The sequence below is a fragment of the Camelus bactrianus genome, chromosome 13, assembly GCF_048773025.1.
Source record: "Camelus bactrianus isolate YW-2024 breed Bactrian camel chromosome 13, ASM4877302v1, whole genome shotgun sequence".
Classification (NCBI taxonomy): Eukaryota; Metazoa; Chordata; class Mammalia; order Artiodactyla; family Camelidae; genus Camelus; species Camelus bactrianus.
The window spans coordinates 75,393,655-75,409,533 of NC_133551.1; the positions used below are offsets into that span (position 1 = coordinate 75,393,655).

The 15,879-nt window shown below is 45.4% G+C and overlaps 1 protein-coding gene across 1 annotated transcript in view; it reads right to left on the reverse strand.

Annotated features, from left to right (window-relative positions):
- LOC123617564 (calmodulin-binding transcription activator 1) overlaps nucleotides 1–13,481 on the reverse strand; it is a 72,573-nt gene extending 59,092 nt beyond the window's left edge. The window contains exon 1 of the mRNA XM_074377515.1: nucleotides 13,327–13,481. Within this exon, the coding sequence (XP_074233616.1) occupies nucleotides 13,327–13,371 (45 nt within the window). The 5' untranslated portion in view covers nucleotides 13,372–13,481. The remainder of the gene's footprint in view (nucleotides 1–13,326) is intronic.
- Between the last annotated feature and the right edge of the window lie 2,398 nt (nucleotides 13,482–15,879).

Genomic DNA, 15,879 nt, shown 5'->3' on the forward strand with positions numbered 1-15,879 from the left:
TATTTTCTCCACAAAAAGCATACTCGCCCTAGCAAGTGAACATAAGAAATCCATTTTGGAGTCAACTTTCTTTCTTTTACACTGTTCAGTGGACACAGAGGTTGAGGTGTCAGGACACCCTGCTACATCCTCCTTCTCATAACATCTCCTTCACCTAAGCCCTTCTATGCGATCAGCAGTCCAGCGGATCCTGACCAACCCTCCTTCAGCATCCACCAGACCAGGGCAGGCACCCGACCTATGGGAACAGAGCAACCGGCTGACAGGAGTCACTCCAACTCTCCGCCTTGAACACCTTCAACACAAGCCACAAAGACCAGAGTCTGCTGACAGTGGGCGCTGGAACTAGTCAGGACAGGCAAGAGCCACCCACAACTACGCGCAGACTACGGGGCGGCAAGGAAGCTACGTGGAGGTGAGAAAGCTCGTCTGCGAGGAGAACCAGAGGGACGGCAGAGATGGGGGCTGTCAGAGTCATCCCAGCTCAGCTCCGGGGTCCCTGGAGGAGGGGTCTGCTCCAGGATCCCCAGGTCCAGCTTCCAGACTGTCCAGCCGCACTTCAGTGTCTGTCCTGGGAGGTGAGATTGCTTCTGTCCCTCTTACACAAAAACCACCTCACTTAACCTGACTTGAGTGGCTTGTGTTTCCTGCAATAAAAACTGCTCTACCTAAAGTGGGGCCTGCTGCCCCTCCCTGACATCAAGCGTCCTAGTGTCCACGTTCTGTGCAGACAAACCTCAGAGCCTGGTTACCGTCCTTCATTTAGCGTGTGTGTCTGTGTGTGCGTGTGTGTATGATAGAGAGAGAAATTTTGATGATTTAAGGCACAACTGAGGAGGGAGAGGAAGAGAGAGAAATTTTGATGCTTTATTTAAGGCACAACCTGTCAACTAGGAGTAATGAAAATACTGCCATGTATTTACTTTCGGATCCCTACATCTACTTTTCTCACTGGGTTTTGAATCCATCTGGAAGGTTTTTTTAAATTGTGGTAAAATACACATAACCTAAAATTTACCATTTTAACCCTTTCTATGTTTACAACTTAGCAGCATTAAGTACATTCACTCTGCTGTGCACCATCACCACTCACTACTGTGTATTTTTTCAAAGCATCCTGAAAATCATGACTCTTTCATTCTTATTAAACAAATGATTTCCATCTAAGCTCCTTCATCAAATGACAAGGCCAAAGAACCTTCGGAGAGCCAGTGCTGTGGAGTCTGGGGAAGGAGGGGCCAGAGCACACCCGCAACAACTTGGAGCAGCCCCAGCACAGCTAAATTCATCCTCAGTTCCTCCAGACATGGCCACAGAGGCTAGAGACTAAAAATACCTGGAGAGGACAGATAACAGCTGTCAAGGATATTCAGCCCAGTTAGAAAGGTTGCCACTATCACCAGATTTGCATCAGAAGACACCCGTCAGGGCAGTAATGGGTCATTTGTAGAATAATCAGATTCAGGAGAGAAAGACTGATGTTCCTCACCTCCCAGAATGCCTGGAATAAACCTTCGGGCCTTGAATTTGGTCAAGTAATCTATGATCAATTTCTGGAGGACCCCTAGGAGGAGAAACAAGTACTTCAAAACTGTTGAGTACCCACTCACCTCCTTCTGCTTGTTATGGCTTTCTTCTTAAGCACAACAGCCTGTATCAATAAAATTAAATGAGGAAGAGACCTCCATCAGAAGCTCTGTCAAAGCAAATGATTCAGCCGGCGCATTTCACAACAGCAGAGACAGAAAGGATGAGGCAGAGGATGCTGACAAGAACACCGGGAACTTTTAATGTAACCCTCAGTATCTTTAAATATGAAAGAAACTTCCAAAAAATAAATTACGTTCAAGGCCTCTCCAAATGCCAGGCCTGCAGCAGCACTGGGAGTATACCCGAGTGAAGATCCTGCATGATCGATGACAGCGGACCCACCGAAACTCCCCAACCCATACGAGTTTCTTAGTAGGAAGAGTCTAGCAATCGATACATCTTAACAGTTATATTCATCAACTTCAGGAAATAAAACTAAATGAATATAAATAATACTACCTTAAACATAAAAAGTCTGAGGTTAGCAGACACTTTTGCATCTGTAATCATACATTATTTAAGTCTATTTTTCCAAAACTATAAACTCTCATCCACATCAGAATACAGACTTGAGATGTGTCACAGGGAATAACGAAGCAGCATGAATATTTCTGTCTGTGCATCTTTAACAACTTCAATGAGTTTTCACAGGTTTTAACTTGCCATATGTTAGACCTAAAATATTCAGCCTTCTCTGTACCCCAGAAAGGGGGCACCTCAGTGACCATAATTTAAATTCCTCCTACACAGATGGCTTGAGCCAACATATTAATTCTTGACCTGGAGCAAGCACCTTAAAAGGAACAGTCTTTAGGATAGCTGTGCACCAGCAAAGCAAGCCATTAAAGTGAAATCCCACATATCCAACTTCATTTTCTTATAATCATAAGTCAGAATGGGAAGGAACTTTGGAGGTCATCACTAGGACAACCCTTTACCCAACACATGAACCCTCAAAGTGATTACCAACTCACTCACTGCACAAGAGCTGAGGTCTGGGAAAAGCTGGAGGGGACACTGCTCCAGACTCAAGACTGATGACTTAGGACCTGGTAAGGAAGAGAAGGCTGCAGAGGCCAGAGAAAGAGGCTTCAAGCACCTGGCCTACAGAAGTGGCAGCAAAGACAGCAGAAATCACACGTCTAGCTGGGGTCCTTGGTTCCATTCGCCAGTGTTCCTGGCTATTGAAAGAGAAAAGTACACACTGGAATCACAGTGGGCTCCTTCTAAAAGCCACACAGGAAACCTCAGCCTTCATGGCCAGAGGACACACCCAGCACTGCTCAGTTCAGGGTGAAACAAAAATGATAATGCTGACCTGACAGCGAGACTTCCCAGCATTTTGAAATCTGATATCAAAACCCGTAATTCTTCATAAATCCTACAGCAGTACACAGTAAGGAGTTCACGGGTTTGACAGGGAGTGTTTACGGAAACCCTCTACCATTAAACATTCCTTTCTTCAAAGTATTTACAATTAGAGTCCTCCTTGGAAATTACATCTATATAATTTTAAAATGATTAAGTTCTTAGTGAAAATAATAAATGTCATTTAAGTCATCTTCAAATGCTTATTCATGTCCACTTGCTCTTCTTTTTTTCCGTCAGACTACTAAGCATCTACTCAAAGAGAGCTAAATAACAGACCACAAATCTCTGTTCCCCATCAGAGAACTCGGCTCAGCCTAAAAGAACACAAAGCTCTCATCTCACTCAGGCTAGGAGAAGACAGCATCTCTGAGTTGTCATGAGGTTTAAACAGTCATCTCAGGACTAACACTGGGCATCAATCAAAATGGCTGCAGTTCAAATCATCTCCAACCATAAATCGTAAAGGAGCTAAAATGATTTCTAAATATAACACATTTTATTTCTAGATGTTTCTTGGCAATTAAATAACCAGAAAGTCGACAGACCCCCAACAAAGCAGAGAAAATGAACTTTTTTTTTAAAGCTCACCATTCATCAACTACAGGAGGTTCAAAAGATGTCACACGGCAGAGGCTCAGCCTCAAACGTGGCCCTGCAGAGGAAAACGCCAAGCAAGATTTCTTCAAGAACTGCTCTCACACAGTACTGAATTACAAGCAGTGACCTCCCTGGAGGAGAAACTGGAGGCAACAGCTACAGGAATGTGTGATCTGGGAAGATGAAACTTAACTCCAACACACTGGCCAGCATGCTAGTTACATAATAATAATCACAACATATTCAGAATCTAAGTAGCAAACAATAGCTATTTTAAATATTTCAATAGCAACAGAATGTAAAAAAGAAAAATTCAAATGCATTCCAGAAGTAATCTGAATAGAATATAATTTAATGTGCAGGCCTAACCTCTCTGAAACAAAGTAGAATCCTCCGATTTAATCCCATTACAACAGAAATGCTACTTTGTAACGAAGGAGCTATAGCGTAACACTCTGAACTTCGTGGGAGAACAAAAATGTAGTGTCAATATGCTCACAACACAGCTCAATCCACAAAATCATGAGATAATTAAACTGACTGTTTTTAGGTTTCAATCTGTTTCGCCAGAAACCTTGTCCAAACTACACTGATGCAAATCAGCATGAGAAACTATGGCTCTATTGAAACAACTCCAGCGTCTTATCTTTTGTTTTACCTTTTATCACTGATTTACGGGCTGACGGTAAACTGATCTGTGCATGTGCCAGAAGTCAGCTCAGGAACACACAACAAGAAACGAGATTTAGAAGAATCAAATACATGAATGAAAACACTGACGTCATAGTTCAGCTCCCAGCAGAGCTCAGGGTAGTCTGTGAAGAAACAGTGTATCTTTGGGGATGTTAAATCACTAGTCATTGAGTAAAGGATGTAAGATAGAAATAGGCCTTGCTCAAAACAAGGGAAGGAAAAAAAGAGGGGAGCAGGAGAGAGAGAATGAGAGGGAAAAGGGGAGAGGCGAGAAAGAGAGAGAGAAGCTATGTTAACAACTTTACCCTAGACCAAACATGGAAAAATACACAATGTATACACCATGAACAATCATAACTTCTAAACCATGAAAGTGTTTCACATTATTGTGAAGAGTACTATTTTTAAAAGATGGTTAGCTGTGTCTCTAAACTAAATAAGCAGAACACAGTCCCATCCCCACCTTAAATCCTTCTCCCACCATGGGCCATCACATTCAAGCACATTTTAGTTTGTCACTAAAACTACCTGGCACTGCCACACCATGCCTAATTTTTAAGCAATTCTGAATCCTCAGGCAAGCTACTGGAATTTTTATGTGAGAGGAAAAAAAAATGCTTTTATCTAATGATGTAATATGAACTAATAAAAAAGAGATTATAAAAATTTGATTTACTTAGAACCATTAAAAGCAGCTAGTGGTATGGACTATTCACATTTTTCATCTCTTGACATAACTAAAAACACAACTAGTAATACAAACTTCTGTGAAGTTTAGACACAATTTACTAAAATGCTTCTATTCAAGACACTTAAGTAACTGATTTCCTAGATCCCTAATGTTTCCCAGGAAATTTAAGATTATTACATTCTTAGGAAATAAGTGACCCTCAGATCCTTGGTAGCCTCTCCAGAACACTACAAGGACATTCTCTCTTCTTTACCATTCACATGGATTAAAACAGCCATTCACCCAAAATGGATTTTTTTTTAATTTAAGCGATAAACAATTGTGCCAATAAACATTTTAAAAAGATGATCTTATTAAGTTAAAATGCAAACATACTGGTTTTATCTGTAAATCTAAAATGTTAAAAAGAGATCATCTCACATTTCCACCACAAATATCTTTGATAGAACATCACTACCCCCTTGTGGATTCACAATAAAAAATCCTTATCTTCAATCTTCACTTTTTAAATGTTTCATTCTGCTGAACTTCCATTAAAGTTTACAGTTTCTTCACTAAGGGTTATTTTATTTCAATTACTTTTTAAAAGAGAAAAAAACACTCAACATTGTAAAATAATCAAGCCCATCATCTTCTTTATCTTTCCAGCATCCCCATTTGGGGGACTGTTCTTTATACAGTAAGTATATGTGCCAATTTCAACATGGCAACCACACCAACACTGTTTCCTTAGCATAACTGAATTTATACTTACAAAGCTCACTTTGAGGTTATTTTTAACAATAAATGGGTAATTTCTTCACCATCATATCTATTTTCTTTCTATTTGATAATTTCACACTTTGTACCAATAGCTTTTTATTGCTTTCCAAATGGCTTGATACCCACATGCCCCAGAAAACCAGTGGGGCACACACATCCTCAAGAATAACTTTTCAGATAAGAATTAAAAACCAAAACTAAGTTTTAAAAAGACTAATTCTTGACTGTATCGCTATACCTTCAGAAATGCTTTCTGGCAATCTAAATCAACCTCAATGAAGGAAAAAAAGCTAATACCTGTTTTTCAAAACTAGAAAAAAAAAAAGCCTTCGTGGGTTTTCTTCTTTCTTAAACTTTTTTTTTTTTTTGGCTGCAGGATCACCTCCTGCAATTTTGTATCTGCATATCACAGACACAGCTTATGAAACGTATATTATAAAAAAAAATTAAATAAACTTAAATATCTCGTTTACCAGTTGTTACAGACACAGATTTAGCTGAAAGTATAAATCATCTCCGCAGTGATATGCAGGCTACAGAGGGAAAGTCTGAGTCCTGACTGGTGGCACTGCTGCCTTGAGGAGTGAGCTCCTCATTTTCTCACAGATGTTGAACACAAAAGTAGGGACACAGGAATTCACTATTACCATGAGAAGACAAATTCCAGTATTCATTCCAATGGGTAGGTGGAATAAAGGACAAAAAATAATCCACTTTCCAGTGTTTTTAAGTGACTGCAGACATAATCTTACCTTGCAGTGACTGCTAAGGAAAGACGGAAGAGACGGGGCGTGGTCTGTGAAATGACTGAACGCTGTGCCACCTGCCAACCCCACTGAAGACTGTCTATACAAAACGGAGCTAATTAACAACGTGTAAAAACTAGCAGCTGGACTGCAGAGGCGTTATAGCTGGCCTTCAAGGTTTGTTTTGGGGGGATTTTGTTATGATTGTTGTTTTCAGATTTTTTTTTTTTTTGAGAGATAGTTTGGATGACATTAGGAAGTGAGATCAGTGGTGAGAGTAATGTCACTTAATTAGTCTCCAGGTAGTAACATGTTTAAAATTGTTAAGAACTCAATTCCAAACATTTATTTCAAGGCATGTCACTCTGTGCACTTTTAACTACAAAACCATACTGCAGAGCGCCCAGTGAGGACTACAGCCCCAAACCAGCACATCTCCCTCGCAGCCACCCTCTGCTACAGTCTCAGAAAGGGATACGTTACATGTTTTGAAGGGTCTGGCTAAATCTGAAAAATTAAAATGTGACTGTACTTTTCCAAATAAGCAAAGGACTGGTGTATAAGAGAACATGCAACTCTATCAAGAATGAGCAAAACACTGGGGTGACTGTAGAAGAACCATTTGAAAAATATCTCTGGTCATTCCATCTTATACGTTTATCAGTAAAAAGTAAATGAACAACCCTCTAAAAAACAGTGAAAAGGGAAGTAATGCGGCTGACACTTGGCCTCTCTTTGCAGTGGGGTACATAGTATTTCTTTTTTAGTCCAGGGTAATGAGCTAACAAATGCTCAGGAAGCATTACCAATCTTTACACAAGGAGGCCCATGACCTTCTACAAGCAATGGCATTCAAAGCAAAAAGATGCAACAGAAACTTAGAAATACACAGCCAGCATACTGATGGGTGGAAAAAACCTTTACTTTGTCCCACTATGTGAAAAATTGAGGACTGCTGTCCATTGTCAACATATACAGAGGAACACTTTCCTTAAAAATACATGACAAATATCATGGGATGGAAGGCCATCTGCAAGTTTACCAGTCCCCCTTTCTAAAGACAGGATGGGAACACAACTTCATTGCAGGACTGATGGACACTACATCCAGACGTGGCACAAAATACAAGGATCTGACAGTGTCTGATCAATTTCTATCCTGAACCTGATTAGGTATTCAAAAAAAGCAAACAAAAAGAAAAGAATGACAGATTACACACTATAATCTGGAACACAGGGCAAATGACCATGCACTCTTTTTTCACATTCTATGGAGAGAGCTAGACAGCCAGAACACGTCTTACTCTAACCCTTAGACACACCAAAGACTGAAGACAGTACTATATTAGGCAAAGTAACACTAGAAGACCTCACACCACCTTGTGAATGAAGGCCCCAAATGAAGCAGTATACTTGTTGGCTCTGCCCGAAGAAATTTATTGTTATGAAGCCAAACAGACAGAAGGAAGCTGGCTTAATGCAGCAAAAAAAATTTCCAAAATCCTACATGGGGAGGCCCAGTTGCCCGAAGGACACAGTGTTTCACCTAGGATGCTCTCCAGTTACAAACACTGCCATCACCCGTTGCCTTGTGGCTTACATCCCACCCACTCCATCTCCCTATCCTTAGGGAAACAAGAAGTGACATTGCCTCGTACTACAGGACAAAAAGAATGGTGGGCACCCCTCTTCACTGAATGACAGAAAGGCTATAAATACAGTCAATCTACAAACACTTTTTTATAATAATGATGACAAAGGCAGTAAAGAAACCTCTTTATGTGTGAAAGAAAGGGAGGTAGGATTTAAGTCATCTAGGATATGAAAAAAAGAGGTGGCATGGTAAGTGATTCTAGAAGATACAGACATTTTAGAAAATGATCTGTTATAACGAAAATACAAAAGAAACACATTATCTCCTGTCACCACAAAAAATATTGTCACATATTCACATGAATAAAGGACAATGCCAAACCCCATACTACAACAATCCTAAACCAGAGTTCTTAAGAGTGAAATACTAAGAAAACTGGTTTCTACCGACACGGTGGAGGGGAAATCTGATTCGGTATAGGAGGAAAAGAAAAAGTGCTTATGAGGTGAGTTCTTCATTATTACTGTCATCATTATGTATACCAAACCTACACCCAAAAATAACCTGAGGCTATTTACCCAAAAAAACTCCACAAATAACAGTGCCATTAAAAAGTGTAAAGAACTAAAAGTCACATAATAAACTAAAGCAGTGATAATTATACCAGATACCTAGCCTAAGAATGGTCCCCACAACTAAGCATTAAATTTAGATACAACACTTTCCGGCAGTGGAAATGTAACAGCAGCTCATATAGTCCTTACTATGTGACAATATGAAATATACCAGTTATTTATAAGAAAAAATTATTTTTCTACCATTTCCTTCTATAAAGGATGTATATGATTTTATGCTTTACACAGTACCTATATGATGCTATTCAAATCAGCCACACATCCCAACCAACCAGAGATCTAAATGGCCTAAAAGTTATACCTAGACATTTAGAAAGAAGGTTAACTACTTTTTTTTACACACACAGTCTGAAGGAAAGCCGTTACATGCCTCTCCCAGGACGCCCTCCACCCTCTCCACCACCCCCACTCCTGCAGTGATGCAGGAAAGCTCAATGGGAGGGTATACTTTGAGTATCTTTTTGTAAGATTATAATCCAAACAATTAAAGTTCATGAAAGAATTCCTTACAGGAATATATAAAAAGGCAAGCACAAGAGACACTGAAGTGTCACTCCAACTAAAAGGCTAACAAGACCCCTTCGGTCTCAGGCCAAGTCACAGAAGCCCGCAGATTCCACACATAACACAGGCTCAGGGAGAGTCCCAGTGATGGACGTGCTGCAATGGGGCTACAGATGTCAAAACACCCTCTCTCTCAAGGCCACATTCAAAGGTCCCACAGAGGGGGCCACAGGCACAACCAGGCAGGGAAAGGAAGAGAACACAGAGTCACCTTCTGTCGCCTCTTCCAGGAGGAAATCAGGAAGAAGTACAACTGCACACAGGTACCGTCCCGAACCTCAGGAGACGGGGAAGGAGGGCGGCCCAGGGGAAGGAAGAAGGGAAAAAAATGTCAAGCCACAAGATGGGCTACCTGAGAAGCAGTCAGAAAGAAACAGAACCTAGCCGGGCACAGGGGCCACACCCGGCGTAACCGAGAACTAAAATAATGCCACCTGACTCTACAGAATAGTTTATTTTAGGGAGAAAACCTAAAAACTAAATAAATGGAAAAATGCAGATAAGTAGGATGTATAAATATGTCGCAAAGAGCAAGCCAGAGCAACTCTACTCTTCTGGAAAGGAAAACCTGACCCAGGCTGACCTTGAGTAGAGGTTGCTGTGTACACATCACCATTCTGAATCCACTTCACAATGAGATGGAGAAACTCAACATTTCCCAGATGCAGGATAAGTCAGGTCTTCAAAAAGACTAGGGAAAAGATGTCCCATGGGTCACCCAACCTTGCCCAAAAAGCTGGTGGGTGGGTAAGAGATGAAGGGAGGAAACAGTGATGCTCTAACAGAAAGATGTGAAAAAGAAAACTCTTTAGGAAAACAGAAGCCGTCTAGCCTGACTGTGCAATGGAAGAGCAAGAGGAAAAGCTGATCTCCAATAACCCACAGGGACAGGTGACACAGAAAGGAGCCTTACTTCTGAGCACACTGACCTCACGTGTGTTCCTCTAACCTTTACCATTCTCCTTCTACTGCCTGCTGTAGGGAGCACCCCAGCTGGCAGGGGAAACTCCAAAAGGCTGCCGGAGGCACAGGGAGGGGCAGGAGACGTCCACCACTGGAGGTGAGGTGACTGCTGGGAGCACTCCAACACAACAGCAGAGTTCAACGCTTGTCTTCCAAGGGTCATTAATACTACGCCCTAAAAATACACAATTCCATCAAACTGAATGCAGATACAGACAAAATCTGAACAGAATAAAAACTTAAAAAAAAAAAAAAAAGGAAACTGAGGTCAAAAGTGCAACTTGCAGACAATGGGTATTACACCCACTAGATAACTCAACATTGACTGAGGGGCAACATCCTGAAGTCAGCGACTAAGGCTGAGCAAGCCCGCTCCCGACTCAGTCCTCCAGGTGGGAGAATCTCCTCGCTAGAAAAGCACTTAAAGGTCCCAAAGCGCAGTCCTGACAGAGCCTGTGGGGGAGGATGAGGCCCCACACTCAGCCCGTCCAAAAGTAAGACTTTCCTGCTGGGTGACAGTAGCCAGTAACCAGGAGGCGAGTAGGGGAGGGGCCCCGGAGGAGGGGAAACAGCCAAAGACACAAACTGTGACACTCAGAGAACCCATGGGGCATTATCGCTCCCACCCTTTCACAAAGTGTCACCGGCTTTCCCAAAGGTACCTCTTCCTAATGTGCACAAACTCTCTCAATTATTTAAATGGCCAAAATAAAACAGCGACATATTTATGGCCATTCATTTCTGTTCTGTCACAGAAACACATATTCTTCTCACCCTCTCCTATCCTTTGCCCAAAATACATGAAATCTCTCTCCTTTACACAGCAATAAAGAAGTCAAGATGAGAACTTTTCACCCTGTGAGGAATCAAGCAGAGACTACCACCCCTAAATTCAGAATGCCTAAGTTTTGGTGCACAGCGGCAGGCACTCCACACTTTGTGCATCAGGGACTTGGTGAACACTCAGGATGTCTTCCTGCTTATTCAGTACAGTACAAATGACAAAGGAAAGAGCGGTAAGAATTGGCCATTTGTCAGTGAGTCTTCTGATTCTTCTAAGCCTGAAGAACGGTGTCCCAACAACGGTGATATACACCTATGGTTTTACACACCAAAGTCCCCATATACACCCAAAATGTATAGATAGTCGTCTAACTCTTCCAACTTCCTGTATATACTGTAATGGCTGTGATTTCACCTATAAATATATGACTATACATGTGTGTATGGAGATAAATATTTAAACAAATGCATGGCATCATTTTTTTTTGCCAAAAGAGAACCAGAGCAACAAAAAAAATAGAAAGCATCCAAATTTCTCCTTCACCTGAAACCTGCAAGATCGAAAGAAGTGTTTGGATCCCACGAGACACAACACCGGGGCCAAAGGAAGGTTCTAGGACCACAAGGAGCACACTAGCAACCTCTTCCCGAACGGCACGTGGGCGACATGGGTGTCTACACTCTCTTTTCTGGATGAAAAGGCATATGGCTTCTGCTTACCCAGCCAACATGAATACAATTTAAGAAAATTAGAAAAAGTCAAGGTAACAGGCTCACTAAATATGGCTGACTGGGAAACAGAAGCCATAAGGAGGATATGAGTTCTCTTAAAAAAGAAATGGGAAGTTTATTTCCAGGGAAGGTTCAAAGACTCTTGAATGTAGGATGTACAAAGTCTGGTTCCTACTGCACAGAAGACAGTCACCGGAACACTAAAAAACAAGGGCACGTGAACCTCTTTCTGTGGGATAGTGTCAACTGATGAATGATGCCCCCACGAAGAGCAGGAGTAAACTGGAAGCAAAAAACTGACCTCTGTTTCTCTCAGACACAGGAGTCATTATGGTGTCCCCTTCTTGCTCAAGTACTAAGCACAATGGAAGCCCTGCCCTACATTGGATGGGGCAACAACCATCACCCAGGCAAGGAACTCCAAGGAGAGAGACGTGTTAAGGCAGATAGACACACGGGGAAAGGAGCACTGGAATGTCCAGTTTCTCCCAAAGAAACAGAGGACAACTCAAAGGGTATTCAGGAAATGAGCTCACTATGACCCAGGAAAGTGTGCGGAGAGTATGCCTAATCTGTAAGAAGTATCTGCTTTCCTATTTAGAAATGACTTCAGAGCTGCACAGGCCCCCACTATCCACTGGGTGAGGGAAGAAGAATACGGGTGGCCCGAGTCCCCTTGTCCTGGCGAAAGGGTCAATAGATGGTGTGCAGAGGCCCCACAAGATTCCACAGAACAGGAGAGGATGAGACGGACCCCTCTGCCAAAGGAGATCAGGGTCACAGAAGGTAAAGGGCAAGGGAGTATGGAGATCCTCACTTGCCATAGAAAAGGAGACCCCACCCTCTTGGCTGCGAGGGGTGCAAGGGCAAGAGTAGGATGGGAGCGACTGCTAGGGGCGGGGATGCTGCGCAGGCCCCCTCCCAGGAAGGGAAGGGGGAGGGGTCACACGAGGCCCTCTGCCCGGGGACGCTCAGCAGGAGTGGGTCCCCCTGGTGGGGAGAAGCGCGGGGACCCCTGCCGGCTCTGGGAGGCGCCCACGGGGCTCGCGGGTGAGGCTGGACAGAGTCCGCCTGGCCCCGCCGCCGAGAGCCAGGGACGGCGAGGCTGAGCGCCGGCCGTGCCCCGACGGGGACCGGCCCGGGGCAGCGGGGCGCGGGGCCGGAGGAGGCCTGAGGTGGATAAACTTTCCGCCCCGTGGCCCCCACCGGGGCCCGCGCGAGGGGCGGGGGGCGGGGGCCGCGCCGGGCCCGGGAGCGGCGGGGATGCCCGGTCCGGGTGGGGGAGGCGCCGGCCCTCCCTCCGCGGCTCCTCCTCCTCGCTGGGCCCGGCCCCCGCCCGCCGGCCCCCCGCCCCTCCGGCCCCAGCCCGCCCCCGGGTGGGGGTGTGCGGCGCCGCGCTCCGCCGCCCCGCGAGTCACCTCAGGACCCAGCCGCGCTCCGCCCCCCCACCCGCCGCCCCCTCCCCGGCCCGGGGCGCCCGCCCGCCCGCCCGCCGCCGCCGCGCCCCCGCGCTCCCGCCCGGCGCCGCCGATGCCCGGGATGTCCGGCGGGGCCGGGTCCCGCCGCCCGCCACGCCGCCCCCGGCCCCTCACGCTCCGGCTCTTACCTTCCGGCTTGTTTTCGGCAGCCATTTCCCCTCCGCGCGCCACATCCTCCTCCTCCTCGCGACCGGGACCCCGAGCGCGCGCCTCGTACCGCCGCCGCCGCCGGCCCAGCCACCCCGCCGCCGCCGCGCACCCGCCCTGGCCCCGCCCCGCGGCCCACGCACTGCGCCCGTTGGGTCGTGCGGCTGCCACTCATCGCTTCCGCCACCAATCGCCCCGCACCAAGGGTCTCACTACTCTCCGGGAGGAGCGTCCTATCCATCCGGCCCATTGGCTGGTCACCACCCAACGGGATGAAAGGATTGGTCAAGAATCAACGCCCCCTCCCCACCCACTCCCAGGAAAGCCCGCCTTCCAGACCTAAACAAAGCTTCCCAGTGGCCAGAGCCCGAAAGAACTGCCCAATCAGGAATGGGCCGGCACGGAATATTTCCTCGAGGCCGAGACGTGGCGTTTTGATTGGGCGTTACTGCAGTGTTTCCCAGGCCGTCCAGACCAATCAAAGGGGGTTCCCGGAACTCGGGAGCGGCGAAGGGAAGCCCCGCCCCCGAGCGTGACCGTCATGAGGAAGGCGCTCGCTCATTGGCGAGCTGGGGCTTTTCCCGCGTGCTCCCGGGGCTGAAGGACGTTCCCGGGGAAGCCGCTGCCGGAGAGTGGGGTCCCGGTGGCAGTGGAGGAAGCGGCGGGATCTCCGGGATCCCGCAGCCTGCCGCTTCCGGGGCTCAGCGGGGACCAGGGGGCCTCGGGACTGGTGTCCGCCGGACACCGCGCTCGGGAGCCGGCCGGCCCGGTTGTCCGGGCGTCGCTGCCGGCATTGGGGGAGGGGCGCGCCTCCCGCCAAGCCCCGCCCCTTCCCCTCCCCCCTGCCCCCGGCGCCCCGCCCCCTCGGCCCGCGCCGCCGCGGCCCCTCGCGCGGGTGCCCGGCCCGCCCGTGCCCGCCGTTGCCCGCCCCCGGTGTGCTCCGTTGTCCCCTTTTCTAGCGGCTTAAAATACTGAAACTTTATTTTGGTCACGTTGGCCATGTGACCCACAGAGCCGATGACTCATAAATGCCTGTCCCAGGATGAGGCCGCTGAACGAAATCTTAGAGAAACGCTGAGCCTCGGCGAGCCTGCTCTGAGGGCGAGGCGAACCGAGTTTCCTTCAATCCTGGGCTCACGTTCGTGTCTTTTGCGAACAAATCTTCAATCGTCCACTGAACTCATGCCCCGTGCAAGGTGGGGAGTCCAGCTGGGTGTCAGTCGGGGAGCGGGAGCCTGGAAGCGGGTTAGGATCCATCCTGTAGGGTACGGACACACCGCTGCAGCTTTTCTGGAAAGCCGTCCACACCTCGTGGACCAGCACACACTGTACAGAGGAGCCTAAAGCCAGATGAGATGGCAAAGCTGAAAATTCCCCCTCGCAGAGAAATTCCGGAATTGTGCACTTGGGCAGGTAATACCGAAAACAAAGGAGAGGGCTATAATCTCAAAGTTTATTTAAAAAAAGGAAGAAAAGTTGAATGAAAAGCGGAGCTCCAACCCCTCGGTGTGGATCTTGTACGGTTTGCAGTGAGAACATTTCATTTCTGTAGGTTTTATTTTGTCCTTTGCTGCCGTTGATGACAACCAGAAGCATCAGCGAAAGGTCCTCCAGTATTTTGGCATCAAGACTGATTGTCAAAGTGGATTTTGTGCCAGTCCTAACAACATGTGTTCTTTTTCTGGTCTTCACATGTGAAAATTTCTTAAGTTTTCCAGAAATAAAAATGTCCCCCCAAAATGTTTTGTATTATACTCTCGTTCTTTAACAAAGTTTAATTTTATGAGGATCCAAAAATGCAAAATTTTGACAACTAGGGTACAATATTTTATCAGTTAGCATTCTTAATAGCACCTATGCTGACGATTTGTGTGGTGAAACATACTCCTAAAAGGGCAAGTGGCATTGAAAATTAATATAACCCTTTTGAAAAGCAATTTTACAGTATGTATTAAAAGCCATAAAAAAAAGTCTGCATCTTTTGGCCCAGTAATCTTACTTCTGGGAATCTGTTCTAAGGAAATAACACTAAATGCCGAAAGAGCTGTATGTGTGAAGGTATTCTTCACAGGATCACTGTATTTATTACAACAAAAAAATTGGAAGCATCCTAAATGTGCTAATGTTGGATATTTTAAAAGTAAATTGTGCTATATCTACACAATGGAACATTATAGTAGTCACAGACATTAGAAACAAAAAAGTTTAGTAAAAAAAGTTGCTAGTTGGGGGAAAAGTTTTTTTTAATTATAGTGTGCATTTCTTATATATGATGTGATTTGCGGTATAAAAAACTGCATTTTGTAAAAAGACTGATTTAATTCATGCATCCAGGAAATGACATTTGGAGGATTATGAGTGGTTTTTCTTATTGTCTCTATTTTCTATAATACAGCCATAGTATAGCTGTACTGCTTTTAAAATTAATATATGTATTAAATTTAAAAATAATTTTATCCAGTGCATTCTAGAGACCAGACTGTATTAGAGCCTGAGGATGTAAAGGTGAGTAAAGTTATCTCCCTCCAAGGGGC